This window comes from Callorhinus ursinus, unplaced genomic scaffold, assembly GCF_003265705.2.
Source record: "Callorhinus ursinus isolate GAN/ISIS: 27379988/994484 unplaced genomic scaffold, GSC_fseal_2.0 scaffold20, whole genome shotgun sequence".
Classification (NCBI taxonomy): Eukaryota; Metazoa; Chordata; class Mammalia; order Carnivora; family Otariidae; genus Callorhinus; species Callorhinus ursinus.
The window spans coordinates 5482578-5510359 of record NW_027397082.1 but is presented as its reverse complement, the minus strand read 5'-3'; the positions used below and the strand labels follow the sequence as shown (position 1 = coordinate 5510359).

Here is a 27782-nt window from a genome sequence, read left to right as displayed (position 1 = left end):
TCCAGTCTGGTCTGGCCCTATCAGGTACAAAGAGACTTTGTTTAGGTGATGGGGCACTGGGGCGGTGGAGGGATATGCTGTTCTTCCAGGATGGAAAGTTTTGTTTCAGGTCTAGATGATTTTCAATATTCCGATATTCAATATTCTAATTAAATACTTGAATACTCTAATACGTAGGGGGTAAATGGATGGCCAAATCTTGTCCGCCCTCTCCTCTTCTTATCAGTCGGCGAACATCCTGCATCCTACAAGCACCCAGCCCACTTCTATAAGCTTCAAACTGTACTCTGCGAAGAGAAGGAACTGTATCGAGTCAAGGAGGCCAGGGATTAAAATCCAGTGGATGTTGCAGGTTCTCTGCTCCAGGAAAGATGCCCACCCTCAAGGCCTTCGCCCCACAGCCCATGGAGGGCCATTCTAAGTGTCCCTGTGGTGGGATCTTTGGGGCTAGTGTGGTCTGACCACCAAAGCAGATGATGGGCTATTGGTGGGGAAGAGAACAGGAGCCCTCGGTTCTGCACTGGGGATTTCAGTAGTAAGCATTCTCACAACGACCATCCACTGGAGATGCTCACATTTCTTCATGACTGAGAAAACCACATTGCTGGTTTCTTTCTAGAATGCTGTCTTAAAAGTCCCACTAGGGAGAGGGGAGGAGCCCTACTTGAGCTCTGTCTACAACCTCTGGCCCTCCATGTCTCTCCACAGAGATGTTTTCTTTGGCTCCTAAGAAAAACTGACTTTGGTTGTGGCTCTCACTGTTCCCTGGAGCTCTCCAACTGCTCACAGCTATCCCATACCCAGCCGCTAGCCCTGGATCGGAGTGTGTGTGTCCCTCAGGCTACCAGACTTTCTCTTGTCAATCACAGCTCTTTTGAGGGGCAAGAGAGTGGAAAAGGGCAGAGACAGCAGTTTTCCCCAGAGTCCTCAGCCACAGCCCCTGGGCTGCCTTCCCCAGACTCTAGTACCCTGTTAGACCATGGAATCCAAGACCTACAAATGCCACTTTCAGGGGTCTTGTCTTTAAGCTTCCAGAATTAAGTGGTGTAGAATGAGGCAAAGTGGGGATTTTTCCAACACTTACTTACATCTCCCAAAGATATTTACTTTAAATAAGTGACAAGTACAGTCCATTTGGTTTAAATATCCTGAGCTCTTTTCAGCTAGCAGACCACTCAAGTGCACAGAAGATGAAATAATTGGTAGAATTTTTAATCTTCCTTTGTTTTTCATGTGACCACTTTGTACAAGTCAAAGGGATATGCCAACAATAGCACAGCCTGCGTCATGCTTGTTACTAATATGACTGCCAATTAATCTTGACATGGGAGCTTGGCGGTTTACCCAAAACCTGGTATTTTATCACCTCAGGGGGTTAGCACTTGGACATTTCTATGACATTTTATACTAATCAATCAACTTTCCTTTTTTAAAGACAAGCCTTTCATAGGAACTGCAGATGAGTCCTATATGCCCCACACCCAAGGCCACCCATTTCCCCAAAAGAATTGCATCTGGTTTGTTGATTATTACACTTTGAAGCCGACTTTTGAAAATGTTTATTCTTACTTCTTCCCTTCCAAAGGGGAAATCTATCTCAAATGTTAAGACAGGAACTCAAGTCCCCAAGGGTTTTCTCATATTATTGTATATTTTAAAATATTACAAGAGGGTGCCTCCCGAGGGAAGTGACCTTTACAGCTGCCAAAGATAGTTGACTTTCTCCGAATCTGTTACCAATGGATCCCAAGCTGGTTTAAGTCAATGCTATTCTGAGGAATGACACACATGGCTGGGACAAACGCCATTCTAAGATATTTCTAGGACCCCCTGGCGAATGATAATTTATCTGGAGACAGCCAGGCAGGCAAAAGAAGGACAGATGGGGAGAATGAGTCTCCTGGGAGCCCTCCTCCGAAGTGAAAGTCCTAAATCAGTGCCAGGGACCATGTTCTAGGGGTGAAGGCCCTTCTCCCATCACTCACTCACCCCCCATCCTCTGGCCTCCAGTGGTTCTTTCAACTGTTGTTAGTATGGGTCATTCTAAAGACCTTACCAAGCTGCGAAAAGTTTCACTGGCAAACTTTCAGTCTTTCCCTATTCCCCGCCTCCTGGAATGGCATGCGCTTTGTGTTTTCCCTATGACTTGAATAGCTGCCTTCAGAGAACACTGGGACATACGGCTCTCTCAAACCCAGCTTTTTTTCCCCTGCCGCCTTTTCTAGCCTCTCCTTTTCTGCTTTTTACTTCCTCCTTTCTGTCCATTTCGCATTCAAAGAAAGAGCCCAGGTTGGTTGTCCAAGGTCATGGAACGAGGCAGAGAAGTATACTGGCCTTGGGACAGAAATCCCAGGCCCTCCAAAGAAGTGCCGTGTGATTCTGGTTAAGTCACTAGCCTTTCCCTGCCTCTGCTGCTTTAGGTGTAAAAGGGAAGGATGTCTGAAAGCAAGGCACAACACCACTGTCCATCTGCTGTAAAGGGACCCTGTGGCCAACTGACTGGGCATCAGACATCACATGTGACATTTTAAAAGTACCATTCTGGAGTGTTCGCTCTGCCCAGGCCCTGAAGCATTACTCCTGTTTAACCCCCTCAACTCTGGCAGCTCGGCCATCCTCGAGTTTTGCGGAAGCTGAGGCTCAGAGAAGCCACGGTGCTGGTGAGGATGAGAGCCTGGGTCTGAACACAGGCTTGGCTGCAGAGCCCGCGCCCTCACTCCCCGCCTCACGTGTGCAAAAATGGGCTCAAGCAGGCCATCCCCTTAGGAGGAAAGGTGAGGTTTGGTAGAACCCTGAAGGACTCCCCAGAAGTGAAATGCTGTTTAGCTCCAAGATATGTGTGTCCTGTGTGTGTGTGTGTCCCAGGGAAGACAAGTATGGCTGCGCCCTCATGCCCTGGTCATCCCACACTTCTATCTCCCCCTCCCTCCGCCGAGAAGTTAAATAGCAGCCTCAACATAAACACCATGCTTTTACTTTGCCCCTCTATTTATGAGGCAGACTTCCTATCACTAATACAGGGGAAGGCAAGGCGCCGTTTCTTGGGAACAGAGCTCATGTGTCCCCCGATGTTGCCAGGGCAACCTTGCAGCAGTACAGAGTCCTCCTTGCCGGGGGGGGGGGGGGGGGGGGGGGGCTGGGCAGATCTGTGTCGGAGGCACAATATTGTGTGGCCAAGACATGCGTGCACCACAGGAAGCAGAAGTCAGGCGCTGTGATCTGGGGGGGGGGGAGGGTGGGGGCTGGGGGAGCAGGGCACAGGGAGGTGCAGAGAATGTCTCCTTATGGCTGACAGAGTCCTCTCTCAGTTTCCTCTTAGAAGAAACTAATTTCATGGGATTTCCAATAATGGCTATTCTTCTGAAACGCCATCTATTAATTTGGTCTGACTTCCCAAAAATGTTAACAAGCTGTGCCTTTGCCCGTTATTTGGAGGTTCACTGAGGAGAGATTTTTTTTTTTTTTGAGTGCCCATCTCCATGAAGTTTCCAAAACACAGAAGGGACTCAATAAACAGGCTAAACGCTCCCTCCGCAGCCATGCTCTGTGTGCTCAGACACATGCAAAGAAGAACGTGGTTTTGCCACTGCCAGAGCTTGCCTCTTGTACCAGTCAGGAACCATCTCTGGCCCACTCTTATCACCAAAGGACACCACGGTCCAATCCCTTATCTGGCCACTTGTCTTACTGGTGCCAGAACCTGAGTGGACCCAAGAAGAACAGAAGGGTGGCCAAGGAGGAGGCAGGACGCCGAGCACCCGCCAGAGACAAAGAACAGATCCTGTGTCTGTGGTACGATGTCTGGCTCCAGGCTCGCCTCCCTCCGGCTGGGGGGCTTTGTGCCAGTCACCTCCCCTCCCTGAGCCTGAGGGCTCTGCTGCAAGATGGAGCAGTTAGAGGCTGTAATAGTCGCCAAGCCTCCTCCTACTTCTGGTGGTTTCTGCAGTGATTTGGACATTGGACGTGCTCAGGAAATGTTTCAGAGGCATGAAGAGAATCTGGTTGACCTCAGGCTGTGTGGCTCCCCTCCCTGACTTCTCCTCAGTGCTGTGCGTGTGAGTGGGTGTGAGCGTGTCTGCAGGTCTGTGACACAGGAGGATGGGACGGAGACCAACAGTCAGCTGAGGGGCATGTAGGATATCCAAGAAGAAGGGAGACATTGGGGGAGAGAAGACAGTAAGCAAACCAGAAGCAGAGGAACTGCCCCAGTGGTCTGTAGGGAACAAAGAGGATTGTGAATTAAGACGGTATTGGGCAAAAGAAGGTTTCTGGTGAACATTCTGGTGAGCCTGATCCTCGGTGGCAGCAGAGTGGGGAGAGAAGGGAGAATATACTCCAGTGACGGGTGTGTAGTGACAGCACAGTGCTTGGTGCATGTGCCTTTCCCCAGCATGGCAGGCAGCAGAAATCCTCACGCAGTCACAACGACCCCCAAAATATAGGAAGAACCACGAGAGCACCAAGAGCCTCCTGGATTCCCAGCACCAGTTCTGTGACTCACAAGCTCTGGAGGCTCCAGCCGAAGTGTTACTTCACCAAGCCCCGGTGTCCTCAAGTGCAAGAACAAGGCTAACGGTAATACTGTTACTCTCCCACAGCCGTCAAGAGGATAACAGCCAGAGAGGTAAGGTGTGCAAAAATACTTTGCAGACATATAAATATGTAGTCTTGCTAAGTAAGTAGCTGAATACTCGTTACTACAAAAAAAAAAAATCAATAAAAAGGTAGAATAAACACTCTGCTGTGACAAAAGGCAGGAAACTTTTGTTTGCATGCCATCGTGGTTCTGCCCTTGGAGATCTGGATTAACCCCAGGGAAGTCTCCTGGCCATTCCCACTGGCCTCTAGTTCCATGAGGGGCTTTGGGCAGGGCGGCTCCACATAGTTCCTCCTACTTCAAAAAAGCATTTTCTTCTGCTTCTGGAAGAACGAAGCCATACAGACTCTACACTGGAGTTAACACTTCACTAGTGACAGTGTCTCTGGTTAACCTTTAGACAGAGTTACCGACTCCACGTTAAGTTTAAATGACAGTGGTGGCTACCAACCTAAGAGTACCTTCTCTTTCAATAGGCTGCTGCTTTGTAGAGGACAGAGAATAAGCATAATTAATAAATCAGTACCATTTCGGCTCTGCCACTCCACAAACAGAGGATTAAAGATTCATCTGCCCAGCCCCCTCATTCCACAGGTGAAGACACCAAGGCCAGCTCTGGGGACCCTAACCAAAGTCACACTCCCAGCAGATGGGAGTCAGTCCCAGAGTTTGTCTTTCTCCCTCTCTGTGGCACTTCACAATCTCCGTTTATCATGGTTAAAATGCACTTTTAAGATTCAAACCCAAGCAGTCCTCCATCATTAGCCATCTATTTTGAGATGCATTGCAGGAAACTGGTCCGGGCTTCCCCCTCTACAACTGAGCTCCAAAGGGGGCTTTGGCCCCCGCTCTTACCTGCAAATTTGCACAAGGTGGTAAAACATGAGTGGGGATTTCATTCTCAGACCCTGCTGGCGCCAGGGGCTTGTTCTTGGCCCGGAAGGCTGTGGTGGTGGTGACAGTGGTGGTCTGAACTGGGAGGGCTGGCTGCCACACGGTCACATCAGAACCATTACCAAAGGCTTGAATTGCATTTTCTGCAGTAAAACAGGAGGAAATCCAATTTCAAAGTCAAGCAGCAAATGTAACAGACAGGATACATAAAGCCAGAGAGGCACACTAGAAATTCTGATTACAGTATTGGACTTCCCTGAACAAAACCCATCCATCCCTCCACCCTACACATGCTGAGAGCCAGCCATTAGGTCAGGTGATCAAAAATCAATTCGTTCATTAAACACTGAGATGGACACTTAGGTATGCTCAAAGCGCAACAAACAGTGTTCCTGTTTATGTACCAGGGGCTGAGCAAGATCCTTGCCCTGAAATACTCATCAGTCAAGTGCTTCAAAACCCAGCCTTGAACCTGTTTTTGGGGGGATCACCATCATTGACCCATCTTCCAAGAACATCCCTGTACTCTGTTAAAATACTATACTAAAAGCAAACAAGTTGGCGTTTTTTTTTTTTTAAGTAACATATCCCTAATTATGAGGCAACTTGATGACATCCACGCTAATCCGGCAGGCAGTAAAATCAAACAGCAAAAGATGTGACTCACTACCATAGAGCACTCTACACAGGCTCTGAGCAGCTACTATGAGCCAGGCATTGCTCAAAGTACAGATGCAACCAGTTTCTTTAAAAGAAAAAAAGTCTACCCCAATCTCATCAATATATAGTGAAAATTTAAGTAAGATTATTTTTCCCCTTTCTGCTCCCAGTCTTCCAAACAAAATCTGCATAATTAGGTAGGAGCAGCCCTGCTTAAATGAAAAGTTTAAAATGCAAAACTTTAAAAGCTTATTACAATTTCATGGGATTAGATTGTTTTTATGGCAAGAGTAAATTGGTTGTGTGTTGTTCCCCTCCTCAAAATGAATTAAAAACAGTTTTTAATCAGGTCCTCAGGGATTTGGCCTGGCTTTAGGAATTTTTTATTTCATATTCATTGTATAAGAAATCAAACTCCTCCATTTGAGACCTGACTGTGCAAATTGTCAATATATGATTCTTAGCTGGCATTTTCTGATATACAAGACGAATAATTTAAGCCTAATCTTCCTCTTAGAAGTGACATTTTGTTCTAAAATTGTTATCCTTTAAGTTCAGCAAATTGGAAGCTTGTTTTCTCAAACTTAACATTTTTTAGGCTGTAAGAAACAGCTTCGAATTAATATAAATGCTCTTTATCCTCCCAGCCACGTTACATGGCTTAACGGGTGGGTGTGATGCCGAGAAAGAGGTACATGGGGGGACAGGTTTCCCTGAATGACCCAGAACCACCACCACCACAAGCCGCAGAATGCTCCTTTCTCTTTCCTGTTCAGACACGGAGATTCAGGAGACCCCTGCCACTTACTGGCACTACCTGAGCTTTCCCGTGTGGTTGCTTTGCCGCGTGGGGAGTCTGCGCCCTTGCTCGTTCATTCACTGAAATGTCAGTGGAACACAGACTAAGCGCCCGGCGCTGCTCTGTGCTGGCCATGCAGCAGTGAACATCAAGGACAGCAACAGACAAAACCCCTGCCCTCATGGAGATCCCATGCCCCTGCTGGGGAGGGTATCAGGTGAAACACAGAATCCATTCAGTGCTGAGAAATGACTGGAGGAAATGAAGTGGGGGTGAGAGCAGAAGGGGGAAGTGCGGTTCTGATAGAGCGGTCCAGGGAGGCGAAGGTGCATCTGGAGAAAGACCCGAGTGACAGTCCCTCCTGACCTACCTCCATCTCCAGCTCATTCTTCTCTCTTCCCCTCACCCTGGCCATGCACTTTGGCTTAAAAATAACTGTGTTTCCCCCCAATAACCAGAAATAAACAATCAGTTAAAGTTGTGTTCATGACAGAGGAATCTGGGAAAGATCTGGTTAATCCGAAGGCAGCAGAATTGGGTTACTGCATTTGGTTTGGAATCTATAAATTTCAATTCCTTCTACTCTAGAGCCTTTTGCAGGAGAGTGGATTGACGGCGCTGTGTCTTTGGTGGACTGTGCCCCTTCTCATCGAAGTATAAATGGAATGACTATGAAAAATTCTGGCTGGCTTTGGTCCCTGTTGAAGACCAAATGTATTTATTTTTATTGAAAAGTCATTAGCAAAAAGAGGCCAGACCAGTCTCCCCTTCGCCAAAATATTATTAAGCAGGGACACCTTTAGTTTCTCCATGAGGGAGAGGTTTTCCAGCCAGTGTGACTGTCATCTTTTCTCACACTGACCTACACTGTCATTGCTTTATCTTCATTAAAACTTGCATTCTGCCAAAAGACTGTGCAGGATGTGGAAAAGAAGGATATATACATACTTTTCTTTTTTTAAGCCAAGACCAAACAAGAGATCTAAGGTACACTTCACACTGTCTCAGCAAATGTCTCCATACTTCCCACTAGTTCTGTGGTTTTCAGTTTCACTTAGGTGTCCAGAAGCTTGTGTTGGTTTTAAGACGATTAAAACATTTGGTTACAGCCACATCACTGAAGTACCTAGTAAGCAAATCATTTAGATTTGTCTTTTCAACAAAGGAAACTATAAAGAGGTTTTAGAATAAGTAACACTTAAAAGCTTTTCCATGTACACATGGTAAATTGTTAGCTAATTCTCTGGTCATCAATCACTGTATAGCAGAGCATCATGGAGAGTTGTCACAGCTCTCAGAGAGGTGGCTGGACCTTAACTCCTAGAGGCTGGCTCCAACATCTCTCACCAGGAAGTCACACCTGGTCCCCAGTGTTCAGCCATATATTCTCGTCCAATGGGCCTTTTATTATCAGGCATGACACAAAAGCCTCAGGGGACAGGGGCTGTAGAAGAAGGAACTTGGGCTTCAGATCCATCTCTGGCATGGAGGGTCCATGTGAATAACAGCTGTTTATTCAACTGTGAAATGGAGATGCTCATACCTAGATCTCCTAGGACTCTTGTGCAGATTACAGTAAATGAGATAATGTATACATTGCACTCCCTATAGAGTGAGTTGAGGGCACCCAATAAATTAATGGCGGCTGCCACAAAATGAGAGCGAGGTACTCAAGCATCTCCGCTGGATCATCACCTCAAGCAGAGTGCATCTCCGTGGATCAAAGGGAGACCTGGCACGGTCTGATGAATGCCCATTGTTTTCACCTGTACATTTCTCTCTATCCCTCTCCCTTCGGGAACGAACCGTGTTTCCACATTGCCCTAAGCAAACTGCAATAATAACCGATACTATTTCCAAGCAGGAACAACCTCCCCTCTCCCCCCTGCCGGCCCCCAAGTGCTCATCTCTGCCTCCCGAGATAACTGACGTCCTGAGGCTCCTGGCTGCATTGCCAGCTTATCCCGCTCAAGAATTGTGGCTTCTCCTCTGAGCCAACCCTGAACATCCAGGGGGCTATTGATGTTAATGTTCTAATTTTTCTCAGCGAGCCCTTGGAGGCTTACCCCCATCTAATTTGTCTGAGCTTCTCACACCGTACATTGCGCCCAGGTTTTAAGAACCTTTGGAACAGACTTCGTGCTGGTTGCCAACATCAAAATTTGATCTGTGGGTAGAAGTGTTCTATCTGACATAATGTACCCTCCGTTGTTTGAATCTCTTGCTCTCTTAGGCCTTTGGATTCACAGACTTGGCAGCACCCACTCGCTCTGTTCCCTGCTGCATTGCGCAGTATGGCCAAGAGATGCTGGATTCACCATCAGGGAGCAGGAAAAAAGCCAGAGAGAGAGAGAAAGAGAGAGCAAGATGAGGCAGGCACAAGAAACACAAAGATGCAGCTTGAACACAAAGAGGACAGTGTGTTTGTGTGTTTGCTTCCTTTTTTTTTTTTTTTTTTTGTAAACTCACTAAGACAAGTATTGTCCTTGAAGAAGTTCAAAAATTTCAAGCATTCTTCTATGTCATTCCCACTGTTGCTGCAGTCACACCATGGGGCCACGCTGAGGCTACTGGAGTCTATGTAGTTGGGGGTCATGACCGTACCTAAAAAAGTAAAAACAAGGCATCTTGTTCTTATGTGATCGTACAGACTTTTATCTAGCCTAAAAAGAAACAAATGTTCCTCTGATGGTGGATGCACCACGGATAATTACAAACATTGTGTTTGCTGAGTGAGAAATTATGTTAAGCAGTGCATTTTCTTGGCAATTTATCTTGAGCACATAAAATAATTTACACATTTACTTAAAAAATTATAACGGGACTCCTTGAGCTACACTTAGGGTATTTTTTCTGCCCAAATGGTATGGATGTTACGGAGTAGGAGAGAATTAACTTCAAATGCATGAGTTGCCAAATCCCTTGCATTTCCTTGAAAATGTCATTAATCTTCATAAATAGACAGAACTGGTTTTACATGTCTTAAAAATCCCTTTAGGACTTTGCATCCACTTCCCTCAGAAGCAAATGGCTTCTTCAAAGTAACACAGGGAAGCTTAGAAGCTATCCTTTGGGTTACCCCACATCCGGAACATATATAATGAGGCCTCTGCTCACCAGACTTTCAACTGATTTAAATAAAGTCTTCCAAGTTGCGAAGGAATTGGAAATAAACACTGGAAATTCTCTAAGCTCGTGGCTTTTAGAGTATTGTCTCAATAGTCCCCAAAAGTCCTCAAAGAAATGCTGGGTGGTCTCACTTGCCTACATCTTCCTATATTCATGGTTTTTCTGATGAGTCTGCGCTGGCGCAAATAAACAATGCATTTATACTTAATACAACCCAAATGTCTTCTTCTGGGTGGCTCGCACCAGGCGATGCCTATTCATGCCAAGAAGCCTTCTGGTTTTCTGTATTTTGTGGACGTAAGAAGTAATAGGTGGTCAGTGAGCCACAGGAGATATTTGGTTCATAAACAGAAAAAAAAATTCTTTGTAAGCTCTTCTGGGTCAAAGACGTATCATTTTTACCCTACATTCCTTACCAATTTGAACTACATTATTTCCCATTATACCTTGGGATGGGAATTTTGACCCACAGCAGACAGTGAGTTAGGTAACTTTGGATGAGAAAAGAAAAGGTACCCCAAACCCTGAGTCAAGAGGTTAAAACGTGTCTACTAAGTATCCACTGAATGCAGGGCATCATGATGGATCCCTGACATATGGAAGAAGCAGGTGCAAGCTTTGTCCTGAAATATGTTTAGAACCCAGTGACCAGAGCGGAGGGAAAGATCTAGACCCAAGAGGGAAATAAATTTTGGTCTGTAAAATGCATTGCTTCAACCATTTCATTCCATTCCATGATGAGTATTTCATCATCTTGGGCATGTAATGGTTTGCCAAGCCAGAAATGCCTGGCAGCCCTGTGCCTTGGCCCCTCATGGAGGAGTTAATGAACACATGCCTGGAAGGATATGGACTAAAGTGTTAATAGGGATTACGTCTGGGAGTCGAGTTGTAGATCCTTCCTACTGTCTCCTTTGGGTTTCTCTGTAATTTTTTTTAACTTTTTATAATGAGCATGGCTTAATTATTTCCATTGTTTCTTAAGCTCATAATTCCATAGTTGATAAGTAACCCCTACCAGAGACCAAATTACTTAAGAAAAGGAAAGAGTGAATGCAAATTTGGAATACTGACTCAAGGAAGATACACCCATTGGGATACAGCCACAAAAATGCTAAACAACATGGTGAAAGGTCTTGCCCAAGAGAACACAGGTATCCTTTCAAAAAACGCTGGGGTGAGTGTGCAGGCACCTCTAATATCCCCACATTAAGCACCATTGTTGATTTTCCCAAAAGCTCTTGCTGAAGACACTCTGGTGACAAAAAAAAAAAAAAAAAAAAAAAAAGGGTCTGTGCTGTCATTCTTGGTGGGAAGCTCTTCCCGCCTGGTGACTTGTGCGATCGTGGCAGGAACACACACCCTGGCTGAGCCGTCACACTTCTGACAAGTGTGATTTCCCTCCCCCTTCCACAGCCCTCACTACGTGTTTGTCCTCAAATGTCAATTGTGACAGAGCCCTGTCACCGAGGCTTCCTCAGGCCCTGGGACCCGGAACACCTGCCTTTCTTCCTGTCTGCCTCTTTTAAGCCACAGACACAAATCTCTGATTCTTCGCACTCACTGGTACCCTAACTGCACTCTCACCCGGAATGCCAAGGACCTGGCTCTGCAAAAGCCTCAGGTGTTGAGAGGCGGAAAACACTGTTTCTGCTGGTCTGTTCTCAGGGAACCATTTTAGGCTCCATCACCCCCTGCCCACCAGGAGCTGAATTACCAACAATATTAACAGTGAGAAGGACCCCGGTATAGTTAGGGGTTTTATTCCCATTTCTGGGGAATAACCTTTTGAGCTCAGATTGACTTGCTTCCCTCTTCCGCGGCCATGTTGTTTGTTTGTTTGCTTCCTCCTGTTGTTCTGTGTGGGCGGTTCTCCCTCCCCCCAACCCCCCCCCCCGGGATGCTTCTCAGGCGCTCAGACCTGCACTGTCTTATGCCCTGCTTCCTGCCTCTGCCCCTGCACAGCCGTGAACCCCGGGTTTCCCAGGGGATCAAAACCCCAGCACAGAGGGTTACTGGGCGATTTTTTCCTTTTACAGACGGTGGCGAGCTGCAATGGGAAGAGTCTGTGAGTCTTTGTAAACCACACTTCCCTCCCGTCCGGCTTCTCCCTGATCTTACCAATAAGCCCTGAGTAGGCGAGGAGGCAGTCAGCATAGTTTTCCTTTAGACAGCTGCTGGAAGACCTTGACTCGGGTTGGCAGTTGGTAAGAAAGTCCGCAAGGCGAGACCTGCAATGGAAAGAAAGGGCAAGTGGTGAGTTTTGAAATACCCTAAACTTCTGGACCAATGTAAACTTTTCTTTTTTCCTTCATCGATATGCCTTTTTCTGCACCAAAAAAAAAAAGATAGAGAAAGTGTGTGCTCTGAGGATGTTAGCACCCCCTTATCCAACCTCCCCCCACACAACCGTCCCCTCCTTCCCCCAGACCTTTACCCACCTGTGTGTCTGCTTATTTGCAGAGAAGTCTTCAGGGCCTGTAACTGGAGAAATCTAGATGCTTTGAAGTTTCCATTCAATATTTATTTCTGACAGACTTATTTGCATCTTTAGGAAATATGCTTCTCTACACACTCACCAGAGAGCCACACTGGGAAAATATTTACTTTATACAGAAACATGTCCCTGGCATCCAAATAGGATCCTACAGCCCATCTGCTCCCGTAATTCCTGCTGGCTTTAAAAATACGTGTATTTGTCTTGTAAGTTATCTCTCATTCACCAGCCCAGGGGACAGGGATTGAGTCCAGCCAAGTGACACTGAGGAGGAGCTCACCACTCCAGAACCGAAGGGAAAAGCAGGAGGTGATGCTCACTCTAGGCACTGTTTCACTGTGTGACTGGGCCTTCCAGGGGAGGTGGTGCCTGGAGGGGCCACTGACCAATTGCTGCATCTGTCTGCAGTTTGGAAACTGCCCAGGGGCCTGCGTGGTCCGCTGGGAAGCCCTGAGTGGTGGCGAAATTGCAGAGCCTCAGAGGTGGAGAGGGGGCCACAGACATGCTGGTCTGGGGAGGCAGAGGGCTCTTTGTGGCCAACTGGCTGTTTTTCAATCTGAAGAGGATATTGTTGGAGAAATCCTGAATGAGAGCGGGGCCACCAGAGGTCATCTCAGCAGACAACAGCTCTGCTTCTAAGCAAAGAACACAATGGACTTCAAGAGAATTTAAATTATCCGGCAATTATGGGAGACAATGGACGGCTGTCTCAGCTTTTTTCTCTTCAGCTGACCCAAATTGGCAGCCACCATACATAGTGCTGTTTTTACTTCCTTCCACCCAAAAAACTGGGTTTACTTAGCATACCTTAGGTTATATGCGAGCTTGCGTGGCGGCGGGGCAGAGCAAGGGAGCATGTGCAGAGATCATGGAGGTAAAAGGTCTGCAGGAAGCTCATTATGTGTCCTTTTACTACCACTGTAACTATCGGGCAGTTAAAAGGCCCAATGAAATCATCTAAATTCACAGCACACTGCAAAGGCTGCAGGGTGTTTGTGAGGGAGGGACTGGTCTCTCCTTGAACCCTTTTAAGCAGGGGTATCTGAGCCTCCCTAGCTGCGCTGATCTGGGCCCTCTGTCTGTGGGTGCCTGGTTCCATCACTGTCAATCCCCAGGGCAGATGCTGGAGCAAAGCTTTATTTTCTTTGCACCTGACAGTTCTCAGAGAGGACCCTTCATCCCGCTTCCCGAGTAGGGCCATGTGCTGAAGCTAAGTGGCTTGGCAAAATCCTCCAAATGAGACTTGCGAGTGAGCCTGTCTACGTGTCCTGGATCTCCCACTGTCTAAGCCTCGTTGGTGTTTTCGGACTCTAACAGAACACACTGAAGGGCATAAAACCTGGCCATTTTCTGTAGCCTGGTTAGAGGTTTTATTTTTCTGAGGAAATCCCTAAAGGTGGCTCAGACTTACTCAACTGGCTCCAATGGCATCCAGCTTGGACTGAGTATTAATTTCAGAAGACTTTTCCTGGTCATGAAAGTTAATGATCTAGTGCTGTTGGGCTTCTAACTTTGCAAAGGCCAATTGTGGTTCAGGCAGCTGGGGTTCCAGTTCTGCCCACAACCTGAGCAGCTCTCTGACCTGGCAGCTCTGTGCTCCCAGCCTGTCCCCCAGAGATGGACAAAAGATCGTTTTGTCTCCAAGTCCCTGTTTCCTATAGTTTCTCAAGCAGACTATTAACTGAACGGCACCGGGATGTGGATTACTATCCTTCAGCGCGAGGCTAATGCCACCAGACTCATTTCGCTTAACAACCTCAGAATTGACTCACAATGGGACTCTGGAATGAAAGGCTAATTGAGTCAGTCTGCTGCAGAGAGTATGACCCTGATTGGGAGGATAAAACCAGATACACTGCTCTGAGCAGAAGACCAGATAGGCTGGCTTGTGAGAGAAGATTGTCAGCACAGATCCTAAGATGCACATGGCCAGTGGACAGAAAGAGTTTCAAGATAATGATGATCACGCGCAGCATCGCCAAAACACTGACATTTGACTGTTTTTTTCACATTCGACCCACTGACATTTCTACTTCGGAGACAGGACGGTTAACTTCAGAGGACTCACATTTTACAAAGAGAAAAACTGAAGTTTACATCGTATTGTGCTGGAGCCAGCTCATGACTGGCTGACTGGTCCATCTTCAGGGATCTTGCGAGTTGGTTAACATCACAGTGCTGGCTTGAGAGTAACCTTGAAGGGAGTATTTACACCGCAGTGATCAGCAAACACCACAAATCAGGGCTTTGTGTCATTCTTGGATAACTAGCTATTTAGTAGTATGTATTGGCACAACCCTGTTTAAGGACCAGTATGAGGTATTCAATCCTACTGATAAAGCACATGTCATGTCTTGGGAGTGAAGTGCCAGCCCAACATTCCCATGCACCTTTGGGCCAAATGAAATGGTGTAGGACCATTTAATCTCCAGTCTTTAGGGCCTCCCAAAGAAAGAAGAGTTAGCCCTCAAACACCCTTCCTTCCTAACATCTTCTCTGTCCTCTGAATTCTCTTAGAGCAAATTACAGAAATGGTTACAGATAGTTACATGTATAGATAAAGCTCTGAGTTCTGGTCAGTTCCAAAGTGCCATGGCCCAAATGATGTGTCAAGTGCCTGAGATGCAGTGATGCGTAAGTTCTCTGTCTCTGAACTCAAATCACCCACCCAGAGAAACAAGGAAACAGAGTACAGTGATACTGTGGCTAGTTCTTGATAAAAGGCAGAAAGGCTGCTAATAAAAGTAATATCTAACGTGAATGAAGGATTTAGTATATGCTAGGTATGTCTTTGTATTTTTCCCTGACAACTCGTAATAAGGTAGAGGCGATTATTTTCTTATCTGAGTTTCACAAAGGAGGAAACCACAGCTTAGCAACTTTAAATTAGAGTGAAATAGTGAGTAGTAGAACCAGGATATAATGCCACAACTTAAGCTTTTAATACTCCTTGGCTACAGATGTTCGTTTCAGAGAGGCCATGATACCGGGACTGAGAGTCACAGGATGGCTCGGATCTGTCAGGCCAAGGTGGAGGGGGCATCCCAGGCAGAAGGAGGCAGCACGTGATAAAGTCAGCAAATTCGCTGAACTCCCAGGGTAACGATAATGGAATGTTTGTATGTGCCAGAGACTGATTTAAGGGCTTGACACGTATGCATGCGTTTAATGCTCACACCAACCTTAGCAGATGATGCCTTAGTCCCATTTTGCAGATGAAGAAACTGAGGCAAAGAGAGTTTATGTGAACTCCCTCCAGGACATAGAGCTCTGTGGTGGAGCTGGAACACGACCACACTCAATCTGACTCCAGAGCTGGAAATCATTTGCAGCCTCCAATGTAACACATGCATCACCCAGAAAATTGTTAGTTGTTCACGTGGGATGGCCAAGTGACAGGACGCGAATGGTGAGTGATGGCTGATGACGGTGGCAAGGATGTGAAGAGACTTGAATGACCTAAGAGTTTGGATTTTATCCTAAAACTACTGGGAACCACTGAGAAGGTTTTTAAACAGAGAAGTAACATGATCAGATTTGCCTGTTTGGAAGACTTTTGGGTCTCTCAGCCGTTCAGCCAAAATTTGCTTGAGACCAGCCCTGTGCCCTCACTGTTCTAGCAGCAATGGGGAGGCAGGACACTGGCCAATGGCAGGAGAGATGATTACTTAAAAGACTGCAGCCAGTGGGGAGCCAGTGGGGTGATCCGAAGGCCTGAAGGAGAGGAAGAAAGGAGGATGCACCAGGAGGCAGGTTTTACCAGAATGGAAGTCAAGACTGTAGAAAGGAGGGGCAGAATCAAGGCGAAGGCATCTAAGGACACAGCGGTGCTGTTGGTGGGGAATGCACGGGAGGACAGATCTACAGGGAAGATGTGGCTGTACTGAGTTCACTGCACTGTGGGATGCAAGCGTCTCGCAGGTGGTTCCAGCCTAAGATCTTCACCTGTCCAGTCACCAACCACGGCCTGAGCCACTGCTACGCCCCAGCCCCCAGCATCCCGGGACAGTCCTTGCTGCACACACTTCCCCTGCCTGCCTTGGGTTAAAGAGTCGTGTTGTAACCTGTTTCGGTCTCTCCCCTGCCTGGGCTGCACTGATCAAACACAAAAGCTTAAACATCCAGGGTGGGATTAACAAAGAAATTCCACAATTGGATTTCTTCTGGAGACATGAAATCTCCATGACTACAGCAGTGATGAACCTGATTGTTTTTCCCTGAGAAAATGAAAAGGAAATGAATAGGCACTAATGTAGAAATGTATCTCCCTCTGAAAGAGAAAATTTCCACCCTTAAAAAGGAGGAAAACGCTGGTAAATTCCAAGGTAGCCTTAGGAAATCTGCTGAAGAGAAAAACAGTGGTTTATGCAGAACATATCATACTAAGGGAAGCGTGCTGCTAATTGGAAATAGAAAAATGATTTTAACGATAAAATCTAGGAGAGTCTTCTCAAACAGCAGATGGTCTTTTGACAGTGGGGGGAAAATCATTTACCTACTTTTTCTGTAACATTTTTAGGAAAACAGTGGTATGGCAAACAGGTTAAAAACAAACACACTAGTATGCCCAGTTTAACTCCTCCTGGGTCATCCTATTCTTTTAAATGTTTTTTTTTTTTTTTTTTTTTTTCCAGGGGGCGCCTGGGTGGCTCAGTTGGTTGAGCATCTGCCTTCGGCTCAGGTCATGATCCTGGAGTCCCGGGATCGAGTCCCGCATTGGGCTCTCTGCTCAGCAGGGGAGTCTGCTTCTCCCTCTCCTTCTCCCTCTCCCTCTACCCCTGCTCATGTGCCCACTCTCTCAAATAAAGAAAATATTTTTAAAAAATAAATACTTTTTTCCCCAGGATAAATCCCATACTTGGACACAGGCCACATGGTTGGTGGAACTGAGCTCTGAACCAGGAATCTTGAGATCCTGAATGAGATCCAGGCTCTGACATGAACTACACAGAACTCCCACAGATGTTGCTGAACTACTTAGCTCTTGGATTCCCCTTCCACTTCAGCAATACAATCTAGGGACACTTGAAGATACTTGGGGAAAAAAGAGCACTTGTTTTCAAAGCGTTATTATTGTTCTCAACTATGATTCCATTTTGCCATGACACATGATTTTAGTGTCCAGGCGTTGGGTTTCCTCTGAGTCCAGAGACCCAGATTTTTCCAATGGATCCCCTCATCTCACATGCAAGAGAGTTGAAGGCCAAAAAGGTGAAGCTCCTGCTCAGAGTCACACAGTGGGCGGAGGCAGATGGCAGGTGTCAGCCCTGGAAGGGGAAAACGCAGAGCGGGCTGGACCTTAAGTTCCCAGGGATATTATTTAAGTCATCGGGTGTATAACTGCCCTCCCCCTCCCACCATTTGGCCAAACTGTTCTTCAGAGCCAAATGCTGTTCTACTGACTTGACAGCGTCCGTGAGCGCTCTGAATGGCATGCGGGAGCACAGCAGGGGCCAAGGATGTATCCAGAACCCTGCATCCGAGGGTGGTGAGTCTACCGATGAATTAGGCTTCCCTTTATTGAGGGGCTTTGGGGACGGCACCAGCATCCATTCAGGACTGCAGAACCTGATTGACCGGTTGAAACCCAGAACCTTGGGATGGGATCCCTTTATTCATCTGCCTGTGTAAGAAATGACTAGCATTTTGCTCTGACCCCAGTGTGAGCATCAGGGCTTTCAAGTCTCGGTTTTCAATGCAAGCCATGTAGTCTGGAAAGGTTTTCTTAATTAGACGAAACAAAGCATGTCAGGCCTGGGAGGGACACACACCTGTCTCTCTCCCCAGTTCCACCTTTCATACTCTCACACCTTAGCAAACTAGTTCACTTTTCCAACTCTCCATCTCCTCACCTGGGAAATGGGGTGAATGCTATCTGCAGTCACTTTACGTGGCTGCTAGGAGAACTCACGGACAGTTCTATAAAGCACCTCACCCAGGACCCGGAATACACGTTGCCCAGTACATTTTCATCTTCCATCACTTCATTTTTTTTTTTGCTCTCCAATTCCTGGTCCATCCCAACGTTAAGCCCTTGCAGCAAAGACCCACAGGAAGCTCAACACAGAGGAACGTACATCCTAGCCTGCCTTCTGCTGGCCCCTTGTATCACATCCTGAGGATACATCTGTGGAGCGACTCTGACCAAAACAAATTTGAGAAGTCTGAAGCCAGGAATCCTGGGGTGTTACTTAATACCTCTCAAGTCATATGAGCTCATAAAATAAAGGCATTTTTAAGAAAAGCTACTTTTTCTCCTGGGGTTTAGGGAGAAAGACGTATTTTTTAAATGACTATCAGTGAGTTTGTTAATACTGCTAATCTCTTATGCGGAATAAAAATAATTTGAAAAACACACGGCTAATATTAGCGCTGGGATGACAAAGCAAGAGTTCTGGAATGGTGATTTTCTGATATGGTGACACAAAACAGATTTTTCTCATTCTGTCTTTAGAAAATTACCTTAGCCCTTCTTCCCCAGCAGCCTACCGGAGAGCACATCTGGAAAGCATCCTCTCGCAAATCAGAGCCTATATTTAAGATATTTTGCAGAGGTGTTTTCTTGCCTTGCTGTTCCCCACTTTGCGCTGTGCATGCGGGCCTCCAGGGGAGCAAAAGCCCAACATATTCTCTGGGGGACAGGCTGCAGAGCTGGGGGGGCTCAGGCCACCCTTCAGAAAGCCAGGGTCTCCCCCAGGCTGGTGAGTGAGTGTGGCTACTCTGGGGCAAAAGCCTTGGGGCAGGTTCACACACGCAGGCACAAATACCCAAAGCTCTGTACACCTTGAGTTTCTCAGCCCCTTAATGTGGGTTTCCACTCCCGGTGGGATGATTAAAGCCTCAGCCAATTAATGTACTTCTCATTGACTTAGCCAAACTGCGGCCCCCTGTTTTTGGGAAAGAGTACTCTGAGGTCCAAGAAACTTGGCCTAATGCCTCTGTTTCCTGGGACAATACGGCCCTTGTGGCCAAGGAGAGATCTGGCCTGTTCCTCCCAAATCCCTGCTCAGCTTCATCATGATACTTGGGAGGCTCCAACCCATTTAACAAACGCCCCTCTCCTCACTTGCCCTGGAGAACCCTGATCACAGTTGCTTGTCCAGCTCCTTGGTAGCTCTTGGCCCAGCCTAAGGGTCACAGGAGGCTACGGTCACCACCCTCTGGGCTTGACCCACGGTGCTGTGACAAAGTCCTACCAAGGATGGACTTTGGGAAACGCGGGTAGAGTCACACATGGCTTTAGTCCATGCGTCCTGCTTGGGGTGTCTCTCCAGGGTGAGGGTTCAGTGTAAGCACGCTGCAGGGCAGAGGTGCAATGCTTCCTTAGCCTTTCCGAGGACATGAAAAAGCAGCAGCCCCTGAAAGACATCTGGGTCAGCATCTGATCGATCTCGGCATCGCTCACGAAGCCACCCTGCATGAGCACTGACAGCTGTCAATCAACAGCTACAGAGAGGCTGACAGGGTTTGACAGCTAATCTCTACATGGCAAATGTGAAGAGCAAAAGCTATGGCAGTTGGCAAGAGAATCCACTTCAGTGGTGAAGGGGCTCTTGGCAGCCTTGGATCGGATGCCCCAGAGCTGCCCTCCGGCCAGAACTCCTCCCTCCAGCCCCCTCATCGATCTCTCCACGCACGACACACGCTGACGGCCACAGTATAACCAGACTGTAAGTCACAGCAGAGCACAGATACCCTGCAAACAGTCTTGTGTTGCACTGCCAAGTCAAATGAAGTTGTTTTGTATTATCCATGCTACAAGATGCCCTTTAGAGCAGAAAACTTAGTTTTGACAGTACTTGTTTTTATGGGAAGAAATTGAGGGGAAAAAAGAAATTTGAGGTTTTCTGGATGATTAAATTATCATACAGTGTTCAGGTATCCAATAACGGTCTGTGACAAATAAGCTAAAACTCTTTTAAGAGTCAGTCTTATCCAGTAAATCTTTGGTATTCAGCACAGGAACTTCAGTCATCAGCGTTGTGGCTTTTGGCCACAAGGAGAAACAGAAATCTAGATGTTCAACCAATCTTTCTCCAGTAGAGCCGTACCTTAACACTCTAGACCAACATGGTGTGAGTTTACTTTGTGAAATTCTGCAGGCACCTCCATCTTCAGGAGTGAATTATAGCAGTTACCTTACATTCATCCAGGAACCTAAGAAGCTCCAAGTCAACTGCTCGGGAACCCTGCGGCAGCAAAGGTTACCCACCGTGGTTTCACTGAATTATTTATGCCCACTCTCACTTCAGAAAGAATTTAGAGATGCATTCACATGTAGCTTTGATGCAACAGAATAAATGTGAAATGAATGAGGGTGTTTGGGGTCACTGAAAGATCATACAGAGGTAATGGTACAGTTACTACAAAATGCACACATACCCTTGGCTGGATGAAAGCTACATACTTGGCTCTGTGCTTTCTAGCAACGACTGGGGACTAACTAGTTCTACAATTCATGATAGAGCAAAAATTAAAAACATACCTCAACAGAAAAACTACTGTAGGCAGAAGAAGATGTCTACACTCGAGTCTCTGGACCCATGGAATCTGCTGATATGTTACCTGTCATGGTGGTGAAAAGACCTTGGAATGTGTGATTATAGTTTTAGATCTTGAGGTGAGCAGATTGCCCTGGATCATCCAGATGGGCTCAATGTAATCACAGGATCTTTAAAAGGGGAAGAAGGAGGCAGATGAGGTGGTCAGATGCCATGCACAAAGGACTGGACCGGCTTTTGCTGATTTTGAAGATGGGGGCCGGGGCCATGAGCCAAGGAATGTGTGTGGGCAAAAGTCAAGGAAATGGATTCGCCCCTAGAGCCTCCAAAGGAACTCAGTCTTGCAGGCGCTTTGATTTCAGCCCCATGAGACCTGTGTATAGCTTCTGATGTCTGGAAATGTAAGAGAATAAATTTGTGTTAAAGCCACCATGTTTGTGGTAATCTACCACAATAGTGACAGAAAACACAACACTACTAAAAACCAATGTAGAGTAGAGGTTTTGAATAAAGAATTTGAAAATGGACCAGGACTTCAATTTCAATTTAACCATTTGCTAAACATGGCACTTGGGGTGAGTACCTTACTCCAGTTGAATGACAGTAAGTCCTTCAAAGCGTTCCTGGAAGATGAGTGTGCCAGACACCTAGCACCTGGTATGACCTCCAGATTCCTGGAGGAGGATAGGACTCATCAGCGCTGTGTCTTCTGTTTTGCTCTGGACCAGCCCAGGAGGTCCACACTTCTCTTGAGACCTCTATGAAGCCTTAGGGTAGAGACAGGCACACTGATTTTTTTCTTAGAATTCTTCTGTTAATAATTTGGCATATGAAACGCTTTGTCCTGAGATCACTAATCCACCTGTTCAATGTCTGTTATGTGCTCAATACACTCATGATTAACATCAGGCTTAATCCTACCATTACGACCAAAGAGCAATGTCTCCTGTGAGTCCTCCACATCTTCTAGCAGAGAAATGTGTATTACAGGCCAATGGAATCAACACTCACAGAAACAGGTCAAGGCCATTCCACAGGTCACTACATGTGGTCCCCAGATGTGGTCCTCTACTGAGCTGGCTAGCATCAGGCCTGTATAAATTTAAGGAGATGCTGTCTGTCCCCTCAGAAAGAAGTGTTGCATCATGATGTTTAGAGCCAGAGAAACTGAACTCTAATTACTTTAGAGAAACACAGGTAAATTCTAGAAATTATCCCAAATGCTGCCTGGCCTCCTTCAGTCAGACCTTGCTTCTTTGGGGGTTCCCAGAAGATGAAAAATTGAAATTACACAGGCTCTCTTGACTTTAATAATTTGCAAAATTCCTCCCTTTGCCCTTACCCCCAAAGGACAAGCGTTAAATACCTCTGTGGTAACTGAGCCCCAAGCTCCAAGCTCTGCTCAGCAGAATGTTAATTTACCTTCCACACATTAAAGGAGCCTAGTTTCTGCCTGCCCTGGTAGGGGTGGGGGAAGAAGGTAAATGGATGTCTGAATGGCTAACAGCCTACACTTGCACAAACAGACTTTAAGCAGAAACATATGAAAATAAGACTCCCTATTAATCTTTAATAGGGTTGCAGACTTTCTAAGAAAAATGATGTTCAATAGTAAATATACACTAGGTCGTTTTTCTTCCAGGCAAGTTGTTTTAAGGTCAAGAGAGACTCTGAGCTCAGCAAACAACTAGTCCCTAATATCTTCCTTCCCAGATGGGCCAATGCTCAAGAGACAGGGAACTGTGGTGTTATACGTCAAAAGAGTAAATCACTTATTTCACTGCCATCAGATAATTCCCCCCTTTTCCAGAATATCCAAAACTCTCCTTAGTAATCCATTCTCACGTTGAACATCCTCCTGTCGACAGCAGCCCCTCCCCCACACCCACAGTCCCATTTTCCACATTCTTCCTAAAGCTCTCCGCTGAATTTAAAACAATTCCCCCTCTATTCTTTAGGGCTGAGGAGCTGTTTTCTATGGTCCACATAAGTCATTTTCTAGTACACCATCCCCTCAACCACTCTACCCAACCAGGTGAGCTTAAGGCTTCCTGTGACCCACTCACAGGAGTCTCCTGGGAGCCTCCCACAGGCTGAGCCCCAAGGAGGGTGCCCACTTTGGCCTTCCTACCCACATCCTCTCTCCTACCCTTCCTACTTTACGTCTTCACTTTGTTAATAGTCTTGCCTCTGCCAGGAGAAGCTGGGCGCTTAGGATTGCGTCCTCCTAAAGGAGAAGTTTGGCAAATATATCCTGAATGAGTGCAGGGATGAATGAATAAATGAGTGAATGAATGAATACAAGGGCCACCCACTAGGGCTCCAGTCACCTAGAGAACGACACCTTGGTGTTCCAGGTTCGGCACAGAACAGGAGAGCTCAGCCCACGTCTAACTTCTCTAGACACAGTACTAACAACAACTGCATTTACTTAGAGCCAGTCACTGTGGGCGACGCTTTGTAGGCCTGTGTCATCGAACACACAACAGACTGGTCCCCTGGGTTAGCCTTCCATTCCGTGGAGGACACTGGGGTCCAGAAAGGTCAACATCCAGCCAAAATCATGGAGCTGGTAAGAGTTAGAGCCAAATTTTCAAAAGAAAACCATAGATCCTCCAGCTCACACTCACCCCCACAACATGGACAGGAAAATGCAAGTTCAATTTTGAAATTTTTGTTCTTGGACTTTTGCCGCCATTTTGATGAGAACTGTGTGCTTGAGAAGCTGAAATCTGATTTAAGTGGATGTAAGTGATATTTACTAGGTCCAATAAAGTGTAACAACAGAATGAGTGGGCATTCTTTTGGTTTAATAGTGCTTGCAGTTTAAAAACATAAAAAAAATAATATCTGTTGTTATTGTTCAGTAAGGCTGAATGGAGTCCCATGACACAGCTATGTGAAGAAGTCCCTCGGCCCATGACTTCCCTCACTGAGCACCCCTTCCCCACCCCCGGCTGTTGGATACACTCCCCTCAGAGGGTGCTACTGAAGTCAAGAAGTGAGGGGTATAAAACGTGGGGCTTCCCAGGCCCACAGGGAGAAGTCAGCAGCCTCCCCAACCAGCCCTCTCTGGACTGCAGAGAACTCTTGAGGCCAGAGACAGGAAGCATCCGGCAGGAGCTGGCCAGGCTGGGACCATCTCCTTGGGTGCCTTCCCAGAAGAGGAGACACATGTGTGGACCCTTCCCAGAGCTTGTGGGTATGGGGCATCGTGGGAAAGGACAGGAGTTCTGAAGTTAGACCACTGTCCCTGCTGCTGTGTTTCATCTCTGCCTCTCCCCATGTGGGGAGGACTGAGGCCCGGAACCTGGCCCAGAAAAGGGCCGGATATGAATGTTACTGTTACTCTGCTCAAGGTGTTTCAGTGCTGGCTCTTTCTCTCCCCCCAGAGTCCTGTGAGGCAGGTAGTGGAGCAGGTGTCTCTCCTCTTTCACATGAAAGAGCAGGTATAATCAAGTGGATAATCAGGAGCCTCAGCTAAGCAGGGCCAGACCCCGCATGGAAACAGGACTTCCGCTGGGTTCTGAAGCCACCTGAGACAAGCACACCTGCCCACATGGACAAGGAACACTTCGCCTAGCTCCCTTAAGAGGCGCTCTCCCATGTGGGTTGGAACAGAATCTGGTGGACAGGCAGTATTTGGTGGCACCTCTTGTATACCCACAAAACACCCCTTCTGCTTTCTCTGAGCCTGGGGATGCTGGGGCATAGCCTGGAAAACCCCAGGCCTGAGGCTTTCAGGGTGGACTCCTAAGGATGCATCAGCATCCAGGCACCCAGTGCCAAGAGTGCTCATCTTCAGCTTGGTAGTCCGACCCCAGCCAGCACAGTGCCTGACCCAGACTGCAGATGGATCCCATAAGGCACCAACTTCCAATGACCACAGTCACTATACACCTTCAATGCAAGTCACTGCGTGTGAGGTGGTGGCCATGGTGAGACAGGGTCAAGGGTAGAGATACGGTTCCTTTGGGATATGGCGTCTGGCCTCCCACCACCGAAATCCTCCACTTTCCCTCTCTTATGATCAGCAGCGAGCTAGGGTGAGACCACACTGTGTACTGTCCATGCCTAGGTTCAAGGAGACCTTGGCCTACGGAATCCTATCACTTTTGCATGTCAAACATCCATGTGTGTTTGAGTCATCTGCATTACAACTCATCACTAGAGGTGCACCCACTCACATTTCCTCCTGACAACCACAGATGCTTCCACCTGGAAAAAGTGACAAGAGCAAAGCAAAGCATGTATGTCAGCATTCCTTATTTGAATAGTTCAGGTCAAAGATTGCTCCAAAAGTCATTCTGGAAGGAGGATTTCTTTTCAAATAATTGCCTCGAAACCCTCTGTTTTACTTTGTATTTTCCAGGCATAACTCAGCCAAATGAATTCCAATCTCTGGCCAAGCTCAGCCTATGGACAACAAATTATCTATGTCCTGCCCGCAAAGAAGGCAAGCTCCCCCCTTGCAGTGGGGCTGCTCAGGCAGTTACTTGCTAGATACAGGTTAGCCATTTCTCAGTATCCTTTGTTTCTAAGGCACTAGTACCCGGAGGGGTATCAGAGCCTTTCACAGCAGATCCCCACAGCCTTCCATTTAGAGCTGGACATTAGTGCGGCACAGAAACTGAACTTCTGTCCTCAGCCTGCCACTATGACCACGGGGCTGAGAGCCCACACCTCAGCCACAGGTGTTGTCCTCTCCTACGCCCCCTCCTCACTGCCCCACAAGTCCAGTCTGGCTGCCTGCTCCTTCTTATCTTCAGCTTCGCGGACCCTTCTGAGAACAGGGCAAGGCCCTCAGCCAGTGTCACTTGGTCAACATTCTCATGGCTCCCTGGCCAGGTGCAGACTCCAGCAGCATCCCTGGGAATGCTCTAGAAAGACAAGTTATCAAGCCCCACCTCAGACCTCATGAATCAGAAACTGATCCCAATGCAGGCTAACACTGGAGAACCACTGCTACAAAGCAGTGGTACCTGGGAGAGGTCCCTGAGTCCATCTCTCCTCCTGCTGCTGGGCACATTCACTCTGTTCAGATGGCTCGCTTGTCTCTGACTCCCTGGGTCCCTCAAAGTATCTGGCACTCCAGTCCTGCTGAGCCAGTGAATGAACCGACCACCAGCCAGTATGCGAAGCAAAAAGCACATTTTCTCAAGCCATATGCCTTATTTTTAGCTAAAAATGTTTTAACTGGAATTTTTGAACCTGGAACGTGGAAGAGGTAGTTCCCATTTGCTTTTGTCTATTTCCAGAGAAAGGTTTTCTAGAAGGACAGTGTCAAGACCCTTTGCAGGAGTGAATATTCTCGGAGAGAGGGCATTCTCTCTCCCCAGACCTCCAACCTAAGAAGTTCAAAGCTGTCAGATGGAGCCTGCCAACTCTCCAGTAAGAATTTCAACTGTTGCGTGCTCACAAAAAACCCTCAAACTTCCAGGTTCCTGCCATTTGTAACTCTAAGGGTTTTCTCAGGTGCAATGTCACTAAAATTCTGTAGCTCTCGCCATGGCAAATGATCACATCAAGGTGTATCACCCCACCCAGCATGCCAAGGAGCAGAGGTTTACCTGTGGCATGAGCGCCTACCTAAGAGAAAGGTACCACTGAGTCTTTTGGACACAGACGGATTTTACATGTCAGCCTAGAGTTCTGCCTGACTGAGCAGAACGTGACACTGAGCTCCTCTGGCACGCTAGAACAGAGAAGGGAGGGCTGTCTGTGAAGGTGCTGCCCATCAGAAGGGCATCTCTCGGGGCAAGAGACCCAGGGGGGCCAGGCATGCCAGCCCCAGAGTGATGGCTGATGGGAGTCAGCAGTTTTGCGGGGATCAGTATAATTTCCACCTAGAAGGGCTCTGGCACTCGGCTCCCACTCACCCCACCCCCAGCCTCACCATTCTGACCTGCTGGAGCTGAATGGGTTGGGTACACGCTCAGAATGTCTTAGTTCAAGGATGCTGTGGGAATGTCTGTGCACACACACGTCTTCTAGCCCAAGATGATTCTGGTCCTTCTAGGACAGCAGCTGTCAAAGTGAAGCCCAGGGACCCTGGCAATCTCAGCCTTTTAGGGCCCATGAGGTCAAAGCTGTTTTCCTATCCATACTAAGTTCTTATTTACTTTTCTGTCTCCCATGTTCTCAGGAGAGAACCCGGTTTTTCCAGAAGCCACACGATGGGGGATCCTGTAACAAAGTGAACGCCTAAGCAGATATAAGACCCCAGGTGTCTTGCAGGAAATCACTAGATTGGAAAAGTATAAAACAGTGCCATACTTTGCCTTACATTTTTTGTTTTTGTAAATACAGTGATTTTCAATAAAAATATGTTCTGTTATTTTGAGTAACATGTACTGGGCTTCTTGGTGTTATTTTCTTTTTCTTGATGTTATTTTTAAATGAAGTACTAAATATGTAAACCTTTCTTCAGCTTTGACTCTCAATATAGTATCAATAGATTTATCCTCTCCCCCGCCCCCAAACAAGACCCCTTGGGATTCTCAGTAATTTTAAGAGCATAAAGGAGTCCCGAAACCAAAAAGCTAGAAAACCACTGTTTTAACAATAAGTGAAATAAGTTTGTTGAGGGGCACTTAAGCCCTATCTTGACGAGATCCAAAGGTCTCTAGTTTGAAATTTTTGTCTTGAGAGGATTCAACTGTGAAAAGAGTGTCCCCTCAGGTACCGAACTCCACACGCGCTGAG

General features: G+C 47.0%; 1 protein-coding gene across 5 annotated transcripts in view; it reads right to left on the bottom strand.

Moving 5' to 3' along the window:
• The window catches only part of GFRA1 (GDNF family receptor alpha 1), a 216104-nt gene that overhangs the window by 32940 nt on the left and 155382 nt on the right, over positions 1 to 27782 (bottom strand). For all 5 annotated transcript variants that reach the window (XM_025881053.2, XM_073904146.1, XM_073904145.1 and 2 more), the window contains 3 exons: positions 12201 to 12310; positions 9420 to 9554; positions 5453 to 5634 (listed from right to left, as the gene is read on the bottom strand). In XM_025881053.2, coding sequence (XP_025736838.1) covers positions 5453 to 5634; positions 9420 to 9554; positions 12201 to 12310 — 427 coding nt within the window. The remainder of the gene's footprint in view (positions 1 to 5452; positions 5635 to 9419; positions 9555 to 12200; positions 12311 to 27782) is intronic.